We start from the raw sequence: 21,352 nt of genomic DNA on the forward strand, positions 1-21,352 counted from the left end.
GTCCTCAGAGAGGATAGAGTCCTCTTCATTAGGTCTGTGATAAAGATACTTTTGAATGAATTCACTTGATACATGTCTAAGTTGTAGTTCAGGACATGAAAAAATCGTAACAAAATGGCCACACGGTGGCCATATTGGATCGTATCACAAAACAAATAAATGTGCATATGTATGACATTGGTCAATCTCCTTGTAACAACTTTGAATAAATTCGCTTGATACATGTCTGAGTTACATTGGTTCTGGACATGAAAAAACGTAATAAAATGGCCACACGGTGGCCATATGGGATCGTATCACAAAACAAATCATTGCACATGTGCTTGACATAGGTCAATGTCCTTGTACCAAGTTTGAATAAAATCGGTTGAGATATGCCTGAGTTATGACTCTGTACATGAAAAAATCGTAATAAAATGGCCGCACGGCGGCCATATTGGATCGTATCACAAAACAAATTGATGTGCATAGCTATGACATTGGTCAATGTCCTTGTACCTAGTTTGAATAAAATCGGTTGAGATATGCCTGAGTTATGACTCTGTACATGAAAAAATCGTAACAAAATGGCTGCACGGCGGCCATATTGGATCGTATCACAAAACAAATTGATGTGCATAGCTATGACATTGGTCAATGTCCTTGTACCAACTTTGAATAAAATCAGTTGAAACATGCCTGAGTTATGGCTCTGTACATGAAAAAATCGTAATAAAATGGCCGCAGGGCGGCCATATTGGATCGTATCACAAAGAAAATTGACATGCATATCTATGACATTGGTCAATGTCCTTGTACCACCTTTGAATAAAATCAGTTGAAACATGTCTGAGTTATGGCTCTGTACATGAAAAAATCGTAATAAAATGGCCGCCCGGCAGCCATATTGGATCGTATCACAAAACAAATCGACGTGCATCTGTATGACATATGAAGTAATCCTTGTACCAAGTTTGAATGAAATCGCTCCAGGCATCTGTGAGAGATCTGCGTGAACGGACGGACGGACGCACGCACGCACGCACGCACGCACGCACACACGCACGGACATGACCAAACCTATAAGTCCCCCCGGACGGGGTCCGTGGGGACTAAAAATCTCATTGCTCAATGCATACTACAGTGTGCACCTGGCTAATGCTGGCCCCATGTCAAATTGATTCGATATCAGCAAACAACAACTCGACGTTTCAGCCATTCATTGACAGACAGTACTCTGTTTTGACCATTTCAAAATTACGTATTAGCAACCTCAGACAACGACTACAGCTATTCGGGGTACGACGGAATACCCTTGCCCTATTAGTCAGAAACTGAAAATAGCTCAATGAGTAGGTAAGCTTGTATAACAAAAAAAGAGCCTGAAGAGCATTACATAAAAACTCGAATTTAAATTTTTCAGGAGAAAACGTTAATGATAAGCTTATAGTTGTATCATTTCACTTGTTAACTTTTGAGAATTATCTGATAAAAGCAGTGGCTGTAAATGAATTTACGTGAATATCAACAAGAAGTTAACTCAAAAAAGGGCAAAAGAAAACGAAACAATGCATAAAATATCTGGGTTTGTTTTTAATACTTGTTAGAAAACATTTTGCTCAAGTCAAAGTCAAGAACACTTTCGTTGTTAACTTTGTAGGGATTTAATACTTGTCAGAAAAAGAAGATACACTCTTCAAACTGTCGATATTCTTTGAAGGAGTTGCTGAAGTTTCGTACCTCACAACTTTCCCCCGACGACTTTGTGCGGTGAACCCACCTTTCATATGGTTGGTCTTTATTCAGTAGTTCTAGGCCATCGGCCCAGCATACTTAACATAGTTAGCATCAATATACAAAAAATTGACAGGAAAATAATAATTACAAACACTCAGAAAAATTGATTATCATTTATCTCCTTTCTCACTTTCATAGCGTGAAAAGTGAAAGCGGCTAGACGTTGCATTATATTTGGATCATCAGATGTCATCAGAGAAATAAATTTTCTTTCTGTTGGTGGACTGAAATAATAACGAGGAATATACTTCATCCTCAAGTTATCAAAAAAAGTACAAAGTAAAACAAAATGGTATTCATTTTCGACTTCGTTACTATCACATAGCAAACACACTCTTTCATTTGCATCATTTTTCAATTTTCTGTCAGTCTCAATACGCAAATAGTGAGAAGAGCATCTCAATCGAGCTAACATAGACATGTGTACATTAATTTTGACAACAGAAAGATATTTTTCTGGTGTAAGTGAACACTTAAGTTCTCGATAACAAGAAAGTTTATCAAGGCTACAAATTCACTGTACCAATGGTCATGCAAATAACTCTTTAAGTTCTCTACAAAAGTACATATGAAGCTATTCTCATCGGGAACTTCTTGTTGCTCCCATACTTCTTGCAAATTACAGAGACACAGTAAGTTTTTTACGTGGTGTATCCATGTGGGTTTCTACCTGACACCAGATTTATCAATGTGATATAGCATTTCATAACACTTCCTTGGATAGCGGTTTTCTGGCATTTTTAAAAGTTTACACCAATATTTAACACATTTTTTGGCTGTATACAAGTAAACTGGAAATCTGCCACACTCGCCCAACACTGCAACAATTGGGGTATTACCTGAAACACCAAGAAAACTCTTACATGCCAAATACTGGATTCTTTCAAGATAATCATATTTTGCATAACCCCATACTTCTGAGCCATAGGTCAGTATTGGCAACACCATTGAATCAAAAATCTTGAAAAAAGTATCATATGTAAAACGACCTGTCTTGTTACTCGCTCTAATAATACCCATTAGTACTTTTCTTGCTTGTTGTGCAAGTGTTTTTGTGGCCATTGTCCACTGCAACCTACAGGAAAACAGAATACCCAAATACTTATAATACGACACAACGTTAACTTTTTCTCCATTATAAAACCATTTTTCTGTTTTTGCAAGGTAACCACCAGCTTTAAATACCACTACTTTAGTCTTCTTTAAGTTTACCGTCATTTTCCATTTTTTACAATAGGAGTGCAAAGAATTCAAAAGGCGCTGCAGACCAATTACAGTGTCAGAAAAAAGTACAACGTCATCTGCGAATAATAAAGATAATATTTCAGTTAAAGCAGGAGAAAGTTGTATACCACGCTGACCACTATTCTGTACATCATGTGTCAATTCATTTATGAAAAAGGAAAACAGAAATGGGCTCAGCATACATCCCTGTCGAACTCCGACCGGGCAGTTGAAATATTCAGTAAAATTACAATTGATTCTCACACAAGATTTAACGTCATTATACATGGCATTCAAAATTTTAAACATTTTTCCATTAATACCTCCTTTCAAAAGTATGAACCAAAGTCTCTGACGTTCAACAGTGTCAAATGCTTTTGCAAAATCAACAAAGGCACAATAAAACTTACCACGTTTCCTCGATAAATATTTTTGGATGACTGACTGCAAAATAAAAATGTTATCTACTGTTGAATACCCATGTCGAAAACCTGCTTGTGTTTCATCGATTTTTTCAAGTACATCTGCCCAAAATGTAAGACGATTATTCAAAATCGAAGTGAAAATCTTACTAAAAATGCTCAATAAAGAAATCCCTCTGTAATTGTCAGGAGAGTTAGATGAACCACTTTTATGAAGAGGTACAATGATTGCCTCAGACCAATCTTTTGGGAAGATACCTGCATCAAATAGTCTATTGAAAAGGATATTCAACAGCCTATTTGGTTTGACAATGAGTGTATTTCCTTAAAGAAAAAGAAATATTGTTTTCTGTGAAAATTTAGAAATAACAGTGGCGAAACAGAGTTGAAATTGTATAAAGATGCCAGAAATGAATTTAGAAATGTTTGTCGAAACAAAAGACGTTCTTTTTTAAATGAACAAAAGGCAAAATTGTCCATTCTTGCTTTCACAGATTCGAAACAGTTTTGGGCTTCTGTAAGGCGCTGTATGTCTGTGCGTCGAGTCCAAAATGACATCCATCCCGATGTATTTTACGATTATTTCAACAATTTATTTCAAAGTAATGTATCTGTTAACGTGAACCCACCTTTCCCCACTACACAAAACCGTCGGGAAAGTGGGCTGCCTACACGGAACTGCAGCAAAACGTAGGTGTGTAGCGCCATCACGCGGCAGAGAGGAAATTACAGAAGAGGAATGATACAACAAACAAATAGCAATTTTTTTCGTCTCCTACATGTCAACATATCTATGGAAACGACAACTGCTGATGAAGGAAAATATTGTGGAGAACAAAATGTGAAGTTGCGCTACAAATTGTGATGTTCGGTTTGACAAGGACAAGATTGCATTTTACAGGGTCCAAGATTTAATTGTAACAGGCAAGTGTCAGACGTTTAAACGTGAACTCAACAAGGTACCGAGGACGCTAGTGAAGTGTAAGTAAGCTTACAGGTATGTAGGACACAAAACACTTTCTTTGAAGTTTTACACGTCATACATGTAAAGAATAAATTGGCTTTTCGGATCTAAGCATATTGTTTGAATAGAAAAGAGACAAATTACGTTGACTGACAAGATCGGTCATCTTCTGTGGGACATAACCCCAAAACCATATTAAAATCATGCTCCGATTGCTCGCATGACGTTCTCTCTGCTGATGACATGTGTTGACTCGGCTGAAGCTAGCAGCCAAAACCTAGCAGCCAAAACTATGGTGTGGAAGCTAGCAGCCAAAACTTTGAAGCCACTTTCCTCCTATATTTTGAAGTCAAGTGGACATCATTCTAACATACAAGGTTCTTTATACATGTATCAACACAAACACATCATTTACTAATTAATTTCTTTGCATAAATTATCTCCATTCTAATTAGCACCTGGTATCCCAGCTAACCTATGGCTATACAGCACAATGCATTGTCTGCTGGAATGAAAGAAAGAGTGTGCACCCATTACACCTAGCACGTCTTACTCATATACATCCATACTAACAAACTACACTTATCTAATTTCTTAATTAATTTCTTTGCATAAATTATCTCCATTCTAATTAGCATCTATATGCTACCCTATGGCTATCAAGCACAACTCATTGTCTGCTGCAATGAAAGAAAGAGTGTGCTCCCATTTCACCTAGCATGTCTTACACATATACATCCACATTAACAAAGCACACTTGTCTCATTTCTTAATTAATTTCTTTGCATAAATTATCTCTGCTTTAATTATCACCTATATGCTAGCCTATGGCCATACAGCAGAATATAGTGTGTGCCTGAATGAAAGAAAGAGTGTGCATCCATTTAACCTAGCATGTCTTACACATATACATCCATACTAACAAACTTCAATGCTCTCATTTCTTAATTAATTTCTTTGCATAAATTATCTCAGCTTTAATTATCACCTATATGCTAGCCTATGGCGATAGACCAGAATGCATTGTCTCCTGGAGTCAAAGAAAGAGTGTGCATCCATTTCACCTAGCATGTCTTACACATATACATCCATACTAACAAACTACACTTGTCTCATTTCTTAATTAATTTCTTTGCATAAATTATCTCCAATTAATTAACATATATATGCCAACCTATGGCTATACAGCACAATGCATTGTCTGCTAGAATGAAAGAAAGAGTGTGCATCCATTACACCTAGGATGTCTTACACATATACATCCATACTAACAAACTACACTTATCTCATTTCTTAATTAATTTCTTTGCATAAATTATCTCCATTCTAATTAGCATCTATATGCACCATGCAGGGTCTGCTGGAATGAAAAAAGAGTGTGCATCCATTACACCTAGCATGTCTTACTCATGTACATCCATACTAACAAACTTCAATGCTCTCATTTCTTAATTAATTTCTTTGCATAAATTATCTCCAATTAATTAACATATATATGCCAACCTATGGCTATACAGCACAATGCATTGTCTGCTGGAATGAAAGAAAGAGTGTGCATCCATTACACCTAGCACATCTTACACATATACATCCATACTAACAAACTACACTTATTTCATTTCTTAATTAATTTGTTTGCATAAATTATCTCAGCTTTAATTATCACCTATATGCTAACCTATGGCCATGGAGCAGAATATAGTGTCTGCCTGAATAAAAGAAAGAGTGTGCATCCATTTCACCTAGCATGTCTTACTCATATACATCCATACTAACAAACTTCAATGCTCTCATTTCTTAATTAATTTCTTTGCATAAATTATCTCCAATTAATTAACATATATATGCCAACCTATGGCTATACAGCACAATGCATTGTCTGCTGGAATGAAAGAAAGAGTGTGCACCCATTACACCTAGCATGTCTTCCACTTATACATCCATACTAACAAACTACACTTATCTCATTTCTTAATTAATTTCTTTGCATAAATTATCTCCAATTAATTAACATATATATGCTAACCTAAGGCCATAGAGCAGAATATAGTGTCTGCCTAAATGAAAGAAAGAGTGTGCACCCATTACACCTAGCATGTCTTACACATATACATCTATACTAACAAACTACACTTGTCTCATTTCTTAATTAATTTCTTTGCATAAATTATCTCTGCTTTAATTATCACCTATATGCTAGCCTATGGCCATACAGCAGAATATAGTGTGTGCCTGAATGAAAGAAAGAGTGTGCATCCATTTAACCTAGCATGTCTTACACATATACATCCATACTAAAAAATTACACTTGTCTCATTTCTTAATTAATTTCTTTGCATAAATTATCTCAGCTTTAATTATCACCTATATGCTAGCCTATGGCCATAGACCAGAATGCATTGTCTGCTGGAGTCAAAGAAAGAGTGTGCATCCATTTAACCTACCACATTCATACACATATACATCCATACTAACAAACTACACTTGTCTCATTTCTTAATTAATTTCTTTGCATAAATTATCTCCAATTAATTAACATATATATGCCAACCTATGGCTATACAGCACAATGCATTGTCTGCTAGAATGAAAGAAAGAGTGTGCATCCATTACACCTAGCATGTCTTACACATATACATCCATACTAACAAACTACACTTATCTCATTTCTTAATTAATTTCTTTGCATAAATTATCTCCATTCTAATTAGCATCTATATGCACAATGCAGGGTCTGCTGGAATAAAAGAAAGAGTGTGCATCCAATACACCTAGCATGTCTTACTCATATACATCCATACTAACAAACTTCAATGCTCTCATTTCTTAATTAATTTCTTTGCATAAATTATCTCCAATTAATTAACATATATATGCCAACCTATGGCTATACAGCACAATGCATTGTCTGCTTGAATGAAAGAAAGAGTGTGCATCCATTACACCTAGCACATCTTACACATATACATCCATACTAACAAACTACACTTATTTCATTTCTTAATTAATTTGTTTGCATAAATTATCTCAGCTTTAATTATCACCTATATGCTAACCTATGGCCATGGAGCAGAATATAGTGTCTGCCTGAATAAAAGAAAGAGTGTGCATCCATTTCACCTAGCATGTCTTACTCATATACATCCATACTAACAGACTTCACTGCTCTCATTTCTTAATTAATTTCTTTGCATAAATTATCTCCAATTAATTAACATATATATGCCAACCTATGGCTATACAGCACAATGCATTGTCTGCTGGAATGAAAGAAAGAGTGTGCATCCATTACACCTAGCATGTCTTACACATATACATCCATACTAACAAACTACACTTGTCTCATTTCTTAATTAATTTCTTTGCATAAATTATCTCCAATTAATTAATATATATATGCTAACCTAAGGCCATACAGCAGAATATAGTGTCTGCCTAAATGAAAGACAGAGTGTGCACCCATTACACCTAGCATGTCTTACACATATACATCTATACTAACAAACTACACTTGTCTCATTTCTTAATTTATTTTTTTTCCATAAATTATCTCAGCTTTAATTATTACCTATGTGCTAGCCTATGGCCATAGACCAGAATGCATTGTCTCCTGGAGTCAAAGAAAGAGTGTGCATCCATTTCACCTAGCATGTCTTACACATATACATCCATACTAACAAACTACACTTGTCTCATTTCTTAATTAATTTCTTTGCATAAATTATCTCACATTAATTAACATATATATGCCAACCTATGGCTATACAGCAGAATATAGTGTCTGCCTGAATGAAAAAAAGAGTGTGCATCCATTTCACCTAGCATGTCTTACTCATATACATCCATACTAACAAACTTAACTGCTCTCATTTCTTAATTAACTTCTTTGCATAAATTATCTCGCATTAATTAACATATATATGCCAACCTACGGCTATACAGCACAATGCTTTGTCTGCTGGAATGAAAGAAAGAGTTCGCATCCATTGCACCTAGCATGTCTTACACGTATACATCCATACTAACAAACTACACTTGTCTCATTTCTTAATGAATTTCTTTGCATAAATTAACTCCCATTAATTAACATATATATGCTAACCTATGACCCTACAGCAGAATAAAGTGTCTGCTTGAATAAAAGAAAGAGTGTGCATCCATTTCACCTAGCAGGTCTTACTCATACACATCCATAGTAACAAACTGCATTTGTCTCATTTCTTAATTAATTTCTTTGCATAAATTATGTCTCGTTTAATTATCAGCTATGTGCTGGCCTATGGCCATAAACAAGAATAGTGTCTGCCTGAATGAAAGAAAGAGTGTACATCCATTTCAACTAGCATGTCTTACTCATATACATCCATACTAACAAGCTACACTTGTCACATTTCTTACAGAATGTAGTGTCTGCTGGAATGAAGAAAGAGTGTGCACACATTACATCTAGCATGTCTTACACATATACATCCATACTAACAAACTACACTTGTCTCATTCTTAATTAATATTTTTTTTGCATAAATTATTTCCAATTAATGAACATATATATACTAAGCTATGACAATACAGCAGAATATGGTGTCTGCCTGAATGTGAGACAAAGTGTGCATCCATTTCACCAAGCATGTCTTACTCATATACATCCATACTAATAAACTACACTTGTCTCATTTCTTAAATATTCCTTTCATTCCAGTAGACCATGCATTCACTTCTATAGCAATTAGCCAGCATGCACATGCTCATAATAATAGAGATAATTATGCAAAGAGATTAATTAAGAAATGAGACAAGTTTGTTTCGTTAGTATGGATGTATATGTGTAAGACATGCTAGGTGTAATGGATGCACATTCTTTCTTTCATTCAGGCAGACACTATACCGGTATTCTCCTGTATGGCCATAGGTTAGCCTATATATGTTAATTGAAATGGAGATAATTTATGCACGGAAATTAATTAAGAAATGAGATAAGTGTAGTTTGTTAGTATGGATGTATATATGTAAAACATGCTAGGTTTAATGGGTGCACACTCTTTCTTTCATTACAGCAGGGAATGCATTGTGCTTTATAGCCATAGGCAAGCATATAGATGCTAATTAGAATGGAGATAATTTATGCAAAGAAATTAATTAAGAAATGAGATAAGTGTAGTTTGTTAGTATGGATGTATATGTGTAAGACATGCTAGGTTAAATGGATGCACACTCTTTCTTTCATTACAGCAGGCAATGCATTGTGCTTTATAGCCATAGGCTAGCATATAGATGCTAATTAGAATGGAGATAATTTATGCAAAGAAATTAATTAAGAAATGAGATAAGTGTAGTTTGTTAGTATGGATGTATATGTGTAAGACATGCTAGGTGTAATGGGTGCACACTCTTTCTTTCATTACAGCAGGGAATGCATTGTGCTTTATAGCCATAGGCTAGCATATAGATGCTAATTAGAATGGAGATAATTTATGCAAAGAAATTATTAAGAAATGAGACAAGTGTAGTTTATTAGTATGGATGTATATGAAAGACATGCTCGGTGAAATGGATGCACACTTTGTCTCACATTCAGGCAGACACCATATTCTGCTGTATTGTCATAGCTTAACATATATGTTCATTAATTGAATAATTGGAGATAATTTATGCAAAGAAATTAATTAAGAAATGAGAGCAGTGAAGTTTGTTAGTATGGATGTATATGAGTAAGACATGCTAGGTGAAATGGATGCACACTCTTTCTTTTATTCAGGCAGACACTACATTCTGCTCCATGGCCATAGGTTAGCATATAGGTGATAATTAAAGCTGAGATAATTTATGCAAACAAATTAATTAAGAAATGAGATAAGTGTAGTTTGTTAGTATGGATGTATATGTGTAAGATGTGCTAGGTGTAATGGATGCACACTCTTTCTTTCATTACAGCAGGGAATGCATTGTGCTTTATAGCCATAGGCTAGCATATAGATGCTAATTAGAATGGAGATAATTTATGCAAACAAATTAATTAAGAAATGAGACAAGTGTAGTTTATTAGTATGGATGTATATGAGTAAGACATGCTCGGTGAAATGGATGCACACTTTGTCTCACATTAAGGCAGACACCATATTCTGCTGTATTGTCATAGCTTAACATATATGTTCATTAATTGGAGATAATTTATGCAAAGAAATTAATTCAGAAATGAGATACGTGTAGTTTGTTAGTATTGATGTATATGGTAAGACATGCTAGGTGTAATGGGAGCACACTCTTTCTTTCATTGCAGCAGACAATGCGTTGTGCTTGATAGCCATAGGCTAGCATATAGATGCTTATTAGAATGGAAATAATTTATGCAAAGAAATTAATTAAGAAATGAGATAAGTGTAGTTTGTTAGTATTGATGTACATGTGTAAGACGTGCTAGGTGTAATGGATGCACACTCTTTCGTTCATTCCAGCAGACCATGCATTGTGCTTTATAGTCATAGGCTAGCATATAGATGCTAATTAGAATGGAGATAATTTATGCAAAGAAATTAATTAAGAAATGAGGTAAGTGTAGTTTGTTAGTATGGATGTATATGTGTAAGACGTGCTCGGTGTAATGGATGCACACTCTTTCTTTCATTCCAGCAGACAATGCATTGTGCTTTATAGTCACAGGCTAGCATATAGATGCTAATTAGAATGGAGATAATTTATGCAAAGAAATTAATTAAGAAATGAGATAAGTGTAGTTTGTTAGTATGGATGAATATGTGTAAGACATGCTAGGTTAAATGGATGCACACTCTTTCTTTCATTACAGCAGGGAATGCATTGTGCTTTATAGCCATAGGCTAGCATATAGATGCTAATTAGAATGAAGATAATTTATGCAAAGAAATTAATTAAGAAATGAGATAAGTGTGGTTTGTTAGTATGGATGTATATGTGTAATACATGCTAGGTGTAATGGGTGCACACTCTTTCTTTCATTACAGCAGGCAATGCATTGTGCTTATAGCCATAGTCTAGCATATAGATGCTAATTAGAATGGAGATAATTTATGCAAAGAAATTAATTAAGAAATGAGAGCAGTGAAGTTTGTTAGTATGGATGTATATGAGTAAGACATGCTAGGTGAAATGGATGCACACTCTTTCTTTTATTCAGGCAGACACTATATTCTGCTCCATGGCCATAGGTAGCATATAGGTGATAATTAAAGCTGAGATAATTTATGCAAAGAAATTAATTAAGAAATGAGACAAGTGTAGTTTGTTAGTATGGATGTATATGTGTAAGATGTGCTAGGTGTAATGGATGCACACTCTTTCTTTCATTACAGCAGGGAATGCATTGTGCTTTATAGCCATAGGCTAGCATATAGATGCTAATTAGAATGGAGATAATTTATGCAAAGAAATTAATTAAGAAATGAGACAAGTGTAGTTTATTAGTATGGATGTATATGAGTAAGACATGCTCGGTGAAATGGATGCACACTTTGTCTCACATTCAGGCAGACACCATATTCTGCTGTATTGTCATAGCTTAACATATATGTTCATTAATTGGAGATAATTTATGCAAAGAAATTAATTCAGAAATGAGATACGTGTAGTTTGTTAGTATTGATGTATATGTGTAAGACATGCTAGGTGTAATGGGAGCACACTCTTTCTTTCATTGCAGCAGACAATGCGTTGTGCTTGATAGCCATAGGCTAGCATATAGATGCTTATTAGAATGGAAATAATTTATGCAAAGAAATTAATTAAGAAATGAGATAAGTGTAGTTTGTTAGTATTGATGTACATGTGTAAGACGTGCTAGGTGTAATGGATGCACACTCTTTCGTTCATTCCAGCAGACCATGCATTGTGCTTTATAGTCATAGGCTAGCATATAGATGCTAATTAGAATGGAGATAATTTATGCAAAGAAATTAATTAAGAAATGAGGTAAGTGTAGTTTGTTAGTATGGATGTATATGTGTAAGACGTGCTCGGTGTAATGGATGCACACTCTTTCTTTCATTCCAGCAGACAATGCATTGTGCTTTATAGTCACAGGCTAGCATATAGATGCTAATTAGAATGGAGATAATTTATGCAAAGAAATTAATTAAGAAATGAGATAAGTGTAGTTTGTTAGTATGGATGTATATGTGTAAGACATGCTAGGTTAAATGGATGCACACTCTTTCTTTCATTACAGCAGGGAATGCATTGTGCTTTATAGCCATAGGCTAGCATATAGATGCTAATTAGAATGAAGATAATTTATGCAAAGAAATTAATTAAGAAATGAGATAAGTGTGGTTTGTTAGTATGGATGTATATGTGTAATACATGCTAGGTGTAATGGGTGCACATTCTTTCTTTCATTACAGCAGGCAATGCATTGTGCTTTATAGCCATAGGCTAGCATATAGATGCTAATTAGAATGGAGATAATTTATGCAAAGAAATTAATTAAGAAATGAGAGCAGTGAAGTTTGTTAGTATGGATGTATATGAGTAAGACATGCTAGGTGAAATGGATGCACACTCTTTCTTTTATTCAGGCAGACACTATATTCTGCTCCATGGCCATAGGTTAGCATATAGGTGATAATTAAAGCTGAGATAATTTATGCAAACAAATTAATTAAGAAATGAGATAAGTGTAGTTTGTTAGTATGGATGTATATGTGTAAGATGTGCTAGGAGTAATGGATGCACACTCTTCTCTTTCTTTCATTACAGCAGGGAATGCATTGTGCTTTATAGCCATAGGCTAGCATATAGATGCTAATTAGAATGGAGATAATTTATGCAAAGAAATTAATTAAGAAATATGACAAGTGTAGTTTATTAGTATGGATGTATATGAGTAAGACATGCTCGGTGAAATGGATGCACACTTTGTCTCACATTCAGGCAGACACCATATTCTGCTGTATTGTCATAGCTTAACATATATGTTCATTAATTGGAGATAATTTATGCAAAGAAATTAATTCAGAAATGAGATACGTGTAGTTTGTTAGTATTGGTGTATATGTGTAAGACATGCTAGGTGTAATGGGAGCACACTCTTTCTTTCATTGCAGCAGACAATGCGTTGTGCTTGATAGCCATAGGCTAGCATATAGATGCTTATTAGAATGGAAATAATTTATGCAAAGAAATTAATTAAGAAATGAGATAAGTGTAGTTTGTTAGTATTGATGTACATGTGTAAGACATGCTAGGTGTAATGGATGCACACTCTTTCGTTCATTCCAGCAGACCATGCATTGTGCTTTATAGTCATAGGCTAGCATATAGATGCTAATTAGAATGGAGATAATTTATGCAAAGAATTAATTAAGAAATAAGGTAAGTGTAGTTTGTTAGTATGGATGTATATGTGTAAGACGTGCTAGGTGTAATGGATGCACACTCTTTCTTTCATTCCAGCAGACATGCATTGTGCTTTATAGTCATAGGCTAGCATATAGATGCTAATTAGAATGGAGATAATTTATGCAAAGAAATTAATTAAGAAATGAGATAAGTGTAGTTTGTTAGTATGGATGTATATGTGTAAGACATGCTAGGTGTAATGGGTGCACACTCTTCTTTTCATTGCAGCAGACAATGCGTCGTGCTTGATAGCCATAGGCTAGCATATAGATGCTTATTAGAATGGAGATAATTTATGCAAAGAAATTAATTAAGAAATGAGATAAGTGTAGTTTGTTAGTATGGATGTATAAGTCTAAGACATGCTAGGTGTAATTGGTGCACACTCTTTCTACCATTACAGCAGACCATGCATTGTGCTTTTAATAGCCATAGGCTAGTATATTGATGCTTATTAGAATGGAGATAATTTATGCAAAGAAATTAATTAAGAAATGAGATGAGTGTAGTTTGTTAGTATGGATGTATATATGTAAGACATGCTAGGTGTAATGGGTGCACACTCTTTCTTTCATTCCAGCAGACAATGCATTGTGCTTTATAGCCATAGGTTAGCTGGGATACCAGGTGCTAATTAGAATGGAGATAATTTATGCAAAGAAATTAATTAGTAAATGATGTGTTTGTGTTGATACATGTACAAAGAACCTTGTACGTTTCATTGATGTTCACATGACTTCAAAATATAGGAGAAAAGTGACTTGCAAGTTTTGGCTGCTAGCTTCCACACCATAATTTTGGCTGCTAGGTTTTGGCTGCTAGCTTCAGCCGAGTCATGTGTTGTGCTCATAATACCTGCATCTAGGGTGACTGAACGATCTTTAAAACTGAAATTTTTTGCCAAAATCTTGATGGCACCTGTTGAAAGTGTTGGTACAAAGTCCAAATCTGAAAAAATAATTTGGCTAATTAGAATGATCACAATTTGGCAGCCTCTGGAAAATCAAAGTTTCCAAATTCTTTCCCTGAGAATATTGTAATGAGGAATAATGAGACATTGTGACCAAAAATCGGATCAAATATTGTTAAAATGGCGCAAAGATGACTAACTGTACAATAATGAGTCTGGTGAAAGGTGCATTGATAGTTTCCAAATTATTTCTGTGAGAATAATTTATGGGTTGATGAGTCCCAGTGAAGGAAAATGGAAGATTGTCCTCATGCTGACCTTTGTGTTTACAGTATCATGGATACAAGCCATTGTTTCTAGTCAGAGACAGATGCGCACCGGTGAAAAAAGCACGTTGTTCAAGTACGAGACTATTGCGAACTTCCTGCTTTGGAAAAACCGTGGGCGCTAATTTGCTGTGCATAGTTGAGCTGTTTTAGAGCACAAAACAAGTAGGAAAATATCTAAGGTACAATTTGCCCGCATGGCCATTCCTTCCCTCCTGGAAAATGATGCCAAAAGTCATAGCCGTTTCAAAGTAAAAATTTCGTCAGCAGTTTCTCGGAAGAAAAAAAGACCTTTTTAGGAAATTTTGGCACTCATCTTGACTTCCTAGTCTTCACAACCTTCACTGTGAAATGCAAGTGTTTCCGTTCACGCAATCTCTCATAGTGACCATTTGCGTGCGAGTAGACGACTTCCAAGATGGCGTCCCGCCTGACGTTTGTCGACAAAATGTGTTCAAAAACTTCAAGATTTTCACGTCATTACCTTGTTCGTAGACATAAATGTGCACAACTGTTGCATACTTAAGGTGAATTTGTACAATTTATCACTACCTGGGTCCCCTTTATGCCTTCGATTTCGAGCATTCACTCTCAGAAAACTTGTGTCAGCCCCATTGTAGGGAATAGGAGGGCCTCTCGTCCGTTCACCCTACTGCATCTATGTGCTGACGGCGGTAGAGGCAAGTCTCACATCTACCTCCATGCTGCATCCAACACAAAGTAGTGCTAACATGCACTGGAAACAGTGAACATAGATAAAGTTAATGACTTCATATAGTCATGTCATAGCTGGTATCCATTTCAGTCCATGTTCAGCACTGACAGCAGCATTTATATGGCACCAGAACAAGTGCCTTGGTCACCACTGATAGTTGCCATTTTATATAGCCATTGACTTGAAAACATCTCTGCTTGGCATTTGCAATCTAATGTAAGTAAGATGGAGACACTAGCAACCAACAGCTAATGAGAACAAGAGTAAGCACAGGTTGAGATTTAGCCATCTTTACAGCTTATATTTAACAACCAGATTGGGCACTATTGGCCAATTATTCAGTTTCAAGTAGTCTTATCTGTATTGTCATCTTTGGTAAGATTATCCCAGCAACAATGCAAACACCTATGGATCAGCAGCTGAGATACAAAAATTGCTGAGTCTGAAGCTTTTTACTACGGGCTTGACAGAAATCCTACCACCAGTGTTTTGATTGGAGGCTGTACCAATTAATTAATTAGTAAGTTGTGGACAATATACATTAATCAATGTCAAAAATATACTAACCTTTATCGCTGTAGTGTATTTTTTATTTTTGGCCTTTCTTGTTGGCAGGGGAATTTAAAAGATGGCAAGACGAAGACTTGAAGCAGCAATACAAGCAGGGAAAGCTATAGACAGTGAACACAGCAAATCTAAAGGTACCTTCACAACTGTCAAATCCTTACATGGGTTGAAGTTAAGTGAGTTGTCATCTGGAATCTACAGTCTTCAGTTTTCATTAGACAGTGATTTGCTGGCTGTTGGCCTTGGTGATGGGGGTGTATCAGTAAGTACCTGCTACTACTACTACTACTACTATCAACTTAACTCTGTTGTGGCAGTGACCATTTAGAAGGAATTTCTGTTTATGCCATGTGGCAAAATGCTTGTTTGTTTTTCACAATTTCATATGGAAATGCAGTTCAACAGTTTTCAATTGTAAATACAGTGTTTTCAATCGGGTTCGATCTCACAACCTATGGTCATCTAGTGGAGAAGCAACAGACAAACCACTCAGCCAAATCCCCACTCTCAAATAACCGAGCTAAGTTGTTATATTTTTCTGATTGCTACCCCTCCACAAGTTGTAGAGTTCAAAAGCACTCATGCTCGACACTCACTAGCATACATCGCACACAAACAATAAGTAATCAACATCAATGCTGAGGAATTGGAGATTACAGACTTATGGTTTATTGCTGTAAGAGCTAAAGGTCACTTGATTGATCATGAAATTGTTTACAAGGTGGTTCAAACAACAAGTCAAGGGTTGCACTTTAGCAACCATTTACTTTCTGTAGTACACAATAGGGTAACCCCAAAGCGAAGGTCATGAACGTCAGGTATACTAGATCACATTTCTGTAACATGCTGTGACTGATTTCTACTGATGTGGTTGAATCAGACATACATTGATGTTGTGTGCTTTCTCGTTTTTCAATTTGAAGTGATCAAGTTAAATATAGGGGAATAAAAGTTACATTTGAAAGTGGTTACACTGTAAGTCTGAGGTGTTTTATGTAAAGCAATGCATTGGTCAATTTTAGGCTTACCGTAGGACACCATACCCTTCCTTGTTGTTTGTCATATTCTGTCATTTGCCTGATGATAGGAATATTTGTCACAAATTTTTGATGAGATATCGAGTGAAATATCTTTGAGCAGATTAGGTAGAACAGACAATACAAATTTGAATTAACAACAAAGCAAAGCCGCACCTTTTGTAATACTGATACATATCAGATGTATATGTTTTGGAAGGAGTAATAAAGAAGGTGTTATTCTTGGCTTTTGAGAATCTGCTGCCGGCAGACAACGTTTGAAGTGACTTCGATATATTTGGAAATAAAGTATGAAATCTACAATAATGATTACTTAAAGTATTTATGCATCTCATCATTAAAAATATGCTAGAATTTGCTTAAAGTTGTGTTTTCTACAAACATACATGAAATTTGCAATGAAAGTGCTGTACCAATGCTCTTTATCATTTCATTTCAATCACAAAAATACATGTAGGGGATTTGTACCGTGTCATATATAACTGTTTTTTTCTTTCTTTAATGCCTAGCTTTACTCTTCTGAAAGTGGTAGATTGTACAAGGATGTCCACAAAGGCACTACCAAAGGTCTGCCTGTGATGGCGCTAGCTTTCCATCCTAATGAGAAGGACATCCTGGTTGGAGCTGGTGCTGATGGCATGATATCTGCATGGAATATCCAAACTTTAAATATCAAGTTCAGAATCAGAGGTTAGTCAGCCATGTGAACAATGCTTGTCGGGGGTGGGGGTGTCCTTAAGGGTGAGCAAATTCATAAAACAAAGAATTTTCCTCCAGAACAGAAGGAGTATGCCCTATGAGCAGAATTTTTTTCAGAAAAATCTATATTTAGGAGCTGATCTTTCTACGGTTGTTCACACGTGGATCACATGCATGCATTTATATGAGGCAGATAAATATCACATTTGATGTACAAAAAGCTAGAAATTTGATGAGATTGTCTCATTTATGCAGGCCCCTTATCATGTTTTAGCATTCAACCCATGTCTTGTAAGCTGAAAGTTCATTCATGAATCTCTAACACTTTATATTTTGTTACAAAATGACAGGAAAAATCACAGAAATCTGGTACCCTCACCACAGGAACTAATAAAGGTTTTGAATTCCCATCTCCTAACACCTACATAATGAATGATTATGAAACTTTCAAAGGTGACTTTCCAAATGTGTAGGATTTTATCAACCAATAAAACTATTTGATGACTTGTTTGATAAATATGAGATAGAAAATTCCGTAATTGGCACTGTTGAAATGTTGTTTAATTTACCTGTTTAAATAATTCTCCATAGTTTTTTGAGAACCAGGGATTTTCACACCATCTTTTTTGACCGACAGTTGTCTTCTTTGATACTTTTAAGTACAAGAACAACTAATTCAAGATGGCATAATTTCCATTAACTGTGATAATAACTATTTCAATAAAAATGTATCATAGCAAGAAATGTGGGTTCTGTGCATGTCAAAAATGCAGATTGTGTCAAATAACAAAACTTACAACAGAAACGTGAAAGGATTTCATGTACTTCATTTACATAAGCAAAATAAAGCTGTGTTTCAAAGTTATAATTTAAACCTTTAATACTTGGTTCTCTATGTATCAATGAAAATACAATGCAGGGTTAAAGGGAAGAATGCTATTCTTGAAATTCTAGCTGTCACACATACAGAGTCTGCATTACATTTAGAAAATTAGATTACTGTTATATATACAGAGTATAGTTACCTATGTTTAAATACATGTACAGTTAAAGTTTAAACTTAACTCAGACATTCTTTTTATAGTTTAGAGGCAAACTTCTAATATACTAGTGTGGTATTGTGTGAAAGTATTGTTTTGTTGTTATTTCAGAGCCGCACAATGAAATCAATGCATTGGATTTCAGTCTGACTGGTGGTAACTTTGCCACAGCAGGAAAAGATGTGTGTGTTCGTTTGTATGATGCAGAACGCAATGAGGTAAGTCAGAGAACTGTGGGATCAATTGTAACCTGCAGATGCAGAGTCCCTCATATGTCTGAGATTTGTGAATCAGTTATAGAAGTCTGAAAATATCTATACATTAGCTCCGATCAATATGCAACATGAAAATGTTTCTTTTTTGCCTTTGAAAACATGAGTAGTTTATCAATAATATCATATTAGCTTTAGCAATAGTATAATATGGAAAACATAGAATCGATCAAATTCAATATTCTGTTTCAAGGTTTCATCACATGCAGTGGGCTCAGAAAGCACATTTCTAACTCTTGTTTAATCAGCTTTTAAATGTGTCGTAAAGAAACTTTAAGGTAACAATCATAACAATTAGGTTACAGAACTAATCATGACATAATGCTGACAAAAAGAAATCTCTTTGTTGAAAGAAGTAATAGTCTTTACAGTACATTTACCAATGATTTTGACGATGAGATACAGCTGGATATTGATACACTACCTAATTAGGTTTGTCAGTTTGCTCGCGAATTTACCCTTTTAGTGGTAAACTTTTACAACTTTGCGCCAACATCAGACAGACTAAAACAGCAGGTGACGCAGCAAGATGTCTGTAAACTAATTTACTATGTAGTATGTTTATATCTTTACAGCAGCTATCAGTTTCAATGGTGACACACACAGAGACTGGTTGCCAAGTTTTACAAGCAGTTCAAAGTAAAGTTTGTTCATTTTACACATCACTCTATTATTTTTGAAGTCATGAACTTTATTGATATTCAACTACAAAGAACACTGTCCTCTGAGTCTAAATTTGCAGTAACATGGTTCCGTGAATTTGAACTGCTTGTAAAACTTGGCAACCAGTCTCTGTGTGTGTCACCATTGAAACTGATAGCTGCTGTAAAGATATAAACATACTACATAGTAAATTAGTTTACAGACATCTTGCTGCGTCACCTGCTGTTTTAGTCTGTCTGATGTTGGCGCAAAGTTGTAAAAGTTGACCGCTAAAAGGGTAAATTCGCGAGCAAACTGACAAACCTAATTAGGTAGTGTATCAATATCCAGCTGTATCTCATCGTCAAAATCATTGGTAAATGTACTGTAATACAGTTTTGTGATATGTACATTTCCAGGGAAACAGGCCTCAAAGTTTTTTGTTCTTTTTCAAAGAAAATATTAAATTTCAATTTGATGACCCATTTTGCCTGAGGTTTTCATTTTCCACTATTAAAATCATGTTTTTCTGAAAATAGATAAAGTTGTAAAAATCAAATGTAAAATAACCAGCGGCAACACCCTTGACCTGACCTTTACCCAATGATTCACAAAAAAGACAAAAATATGTTATTACAGACAAATTACTCATGACATATCCACATCCATATTAAAACATAAAGTATCTTTCAAAAATTATGCTGTGTAAGGTTCTATGCTCAGAAACATCCTTATAAAGAGAAATTATGATAGAATAGGATGTACCACAATCTAATGTCTTCTGGTAAAGCATATACTGTCTGAGTATTTACAAAACCTTGCACACTTCCTCTCTGTGTACAATTCTTTTCTTCATTGTAAACCATTATACCTACATTTATGCACTTCTATATATTTTTTTTGCTGTACCAATTAAGCTTTGTATTTTGCTTTCTGCACCAATTCAGCTTCTCAGGAAATATGAGGGGTCAAATGAATTCCTACCTGACCATGATGAAGCTCAAGGACTTGGTCATGGTAGGAGAGTATTTGCCCTCAAATACCATCCTGATGACGACCATATCTTTGTGACTGGAGGCTGGGATGACAGTCTCAAGGTAAGACTCTATGTCAGTGCTAACATGTACTTCCCCGGGTAATTATCCTCAGAAATTATTTCATCGATGTGAATTTTACGCCGATTCTGAGCCAATCGTGAACATATTCATAGTCTGATATGAAGATATGTGAAAACTTTTATGTGTTAGTGTGTATTGTCCTTTTGAAGTCATTGAATTTTTATGCAGATATGTAAAATATGAGAAGATCCCAAAAACTGGAATCTTTTAATCTGTTCATTCCAATTCCCTGTGAACAGGTCTACCCTCACCATTGATAACAATGGAGGTG

At 35.2% G+C, this 21,352-nt stretch overlaps 1 protein-coding gene across 5 annotated transcripts in view; it reads left to right on the forward strand.

Moving 5' to 3' along the window:
* Window positions 1–21,352, forward strand: part of LOC139151919 (uncharacterized) — a 47,236-nt gene that overhangs the window by 18,622 nt on the left and 7,262 nt on the right. Inside the window, exons 1-5 of one of the 5 annotated variants that reach the window (XM_070724967.1) lie at window positions 4,164–4,419; window positions 16,322–16,535; window positions 17,820–18,000; window positions 19,161–19,267; window positions 20,911–21,060. In XM_070724967.1, coding sequence (XP_070581068.1) covers window positions 16,335–16,535; window positions 17,820–18,000; window positions 19,161–19,267; window positions 20,911–21,060 — 639 coding nt within the window. In that variant the 5' untranslated portion in view covers window positions 4,164–4,419; window positions 16,322–16,334. Of the gene's footprint in view, window positions 1–4,163; window positions 4,420–12,303; window positions 12,328–16,321; window positions 16,536–17,819; window positions 18,001–19,160; window positions 19,268–20,910; window positions 21,061–21,352 lie in introns of those variants that run through there. The other 4 variants (XM_070724969.1, XM_070724968.1, XM_070724971.1 and 1 more) reach the window with 4 other exon arrangements.

The sequence above is a fragment of the Ptychodera flava genome, chromosome 15 (genome assembly GCF_041260155.1).
Source record: "Ptychodera flava strain L36383 chromosome 15, AS_Pfla_20210202, whole genome shotgun sequence".
NCBI classification, from domain to species: Eukaryota; Metazoa; Hemichordata; class Enteropneusta; family Ptychoderidae; genus Ptychodera; species Ptychodera flava.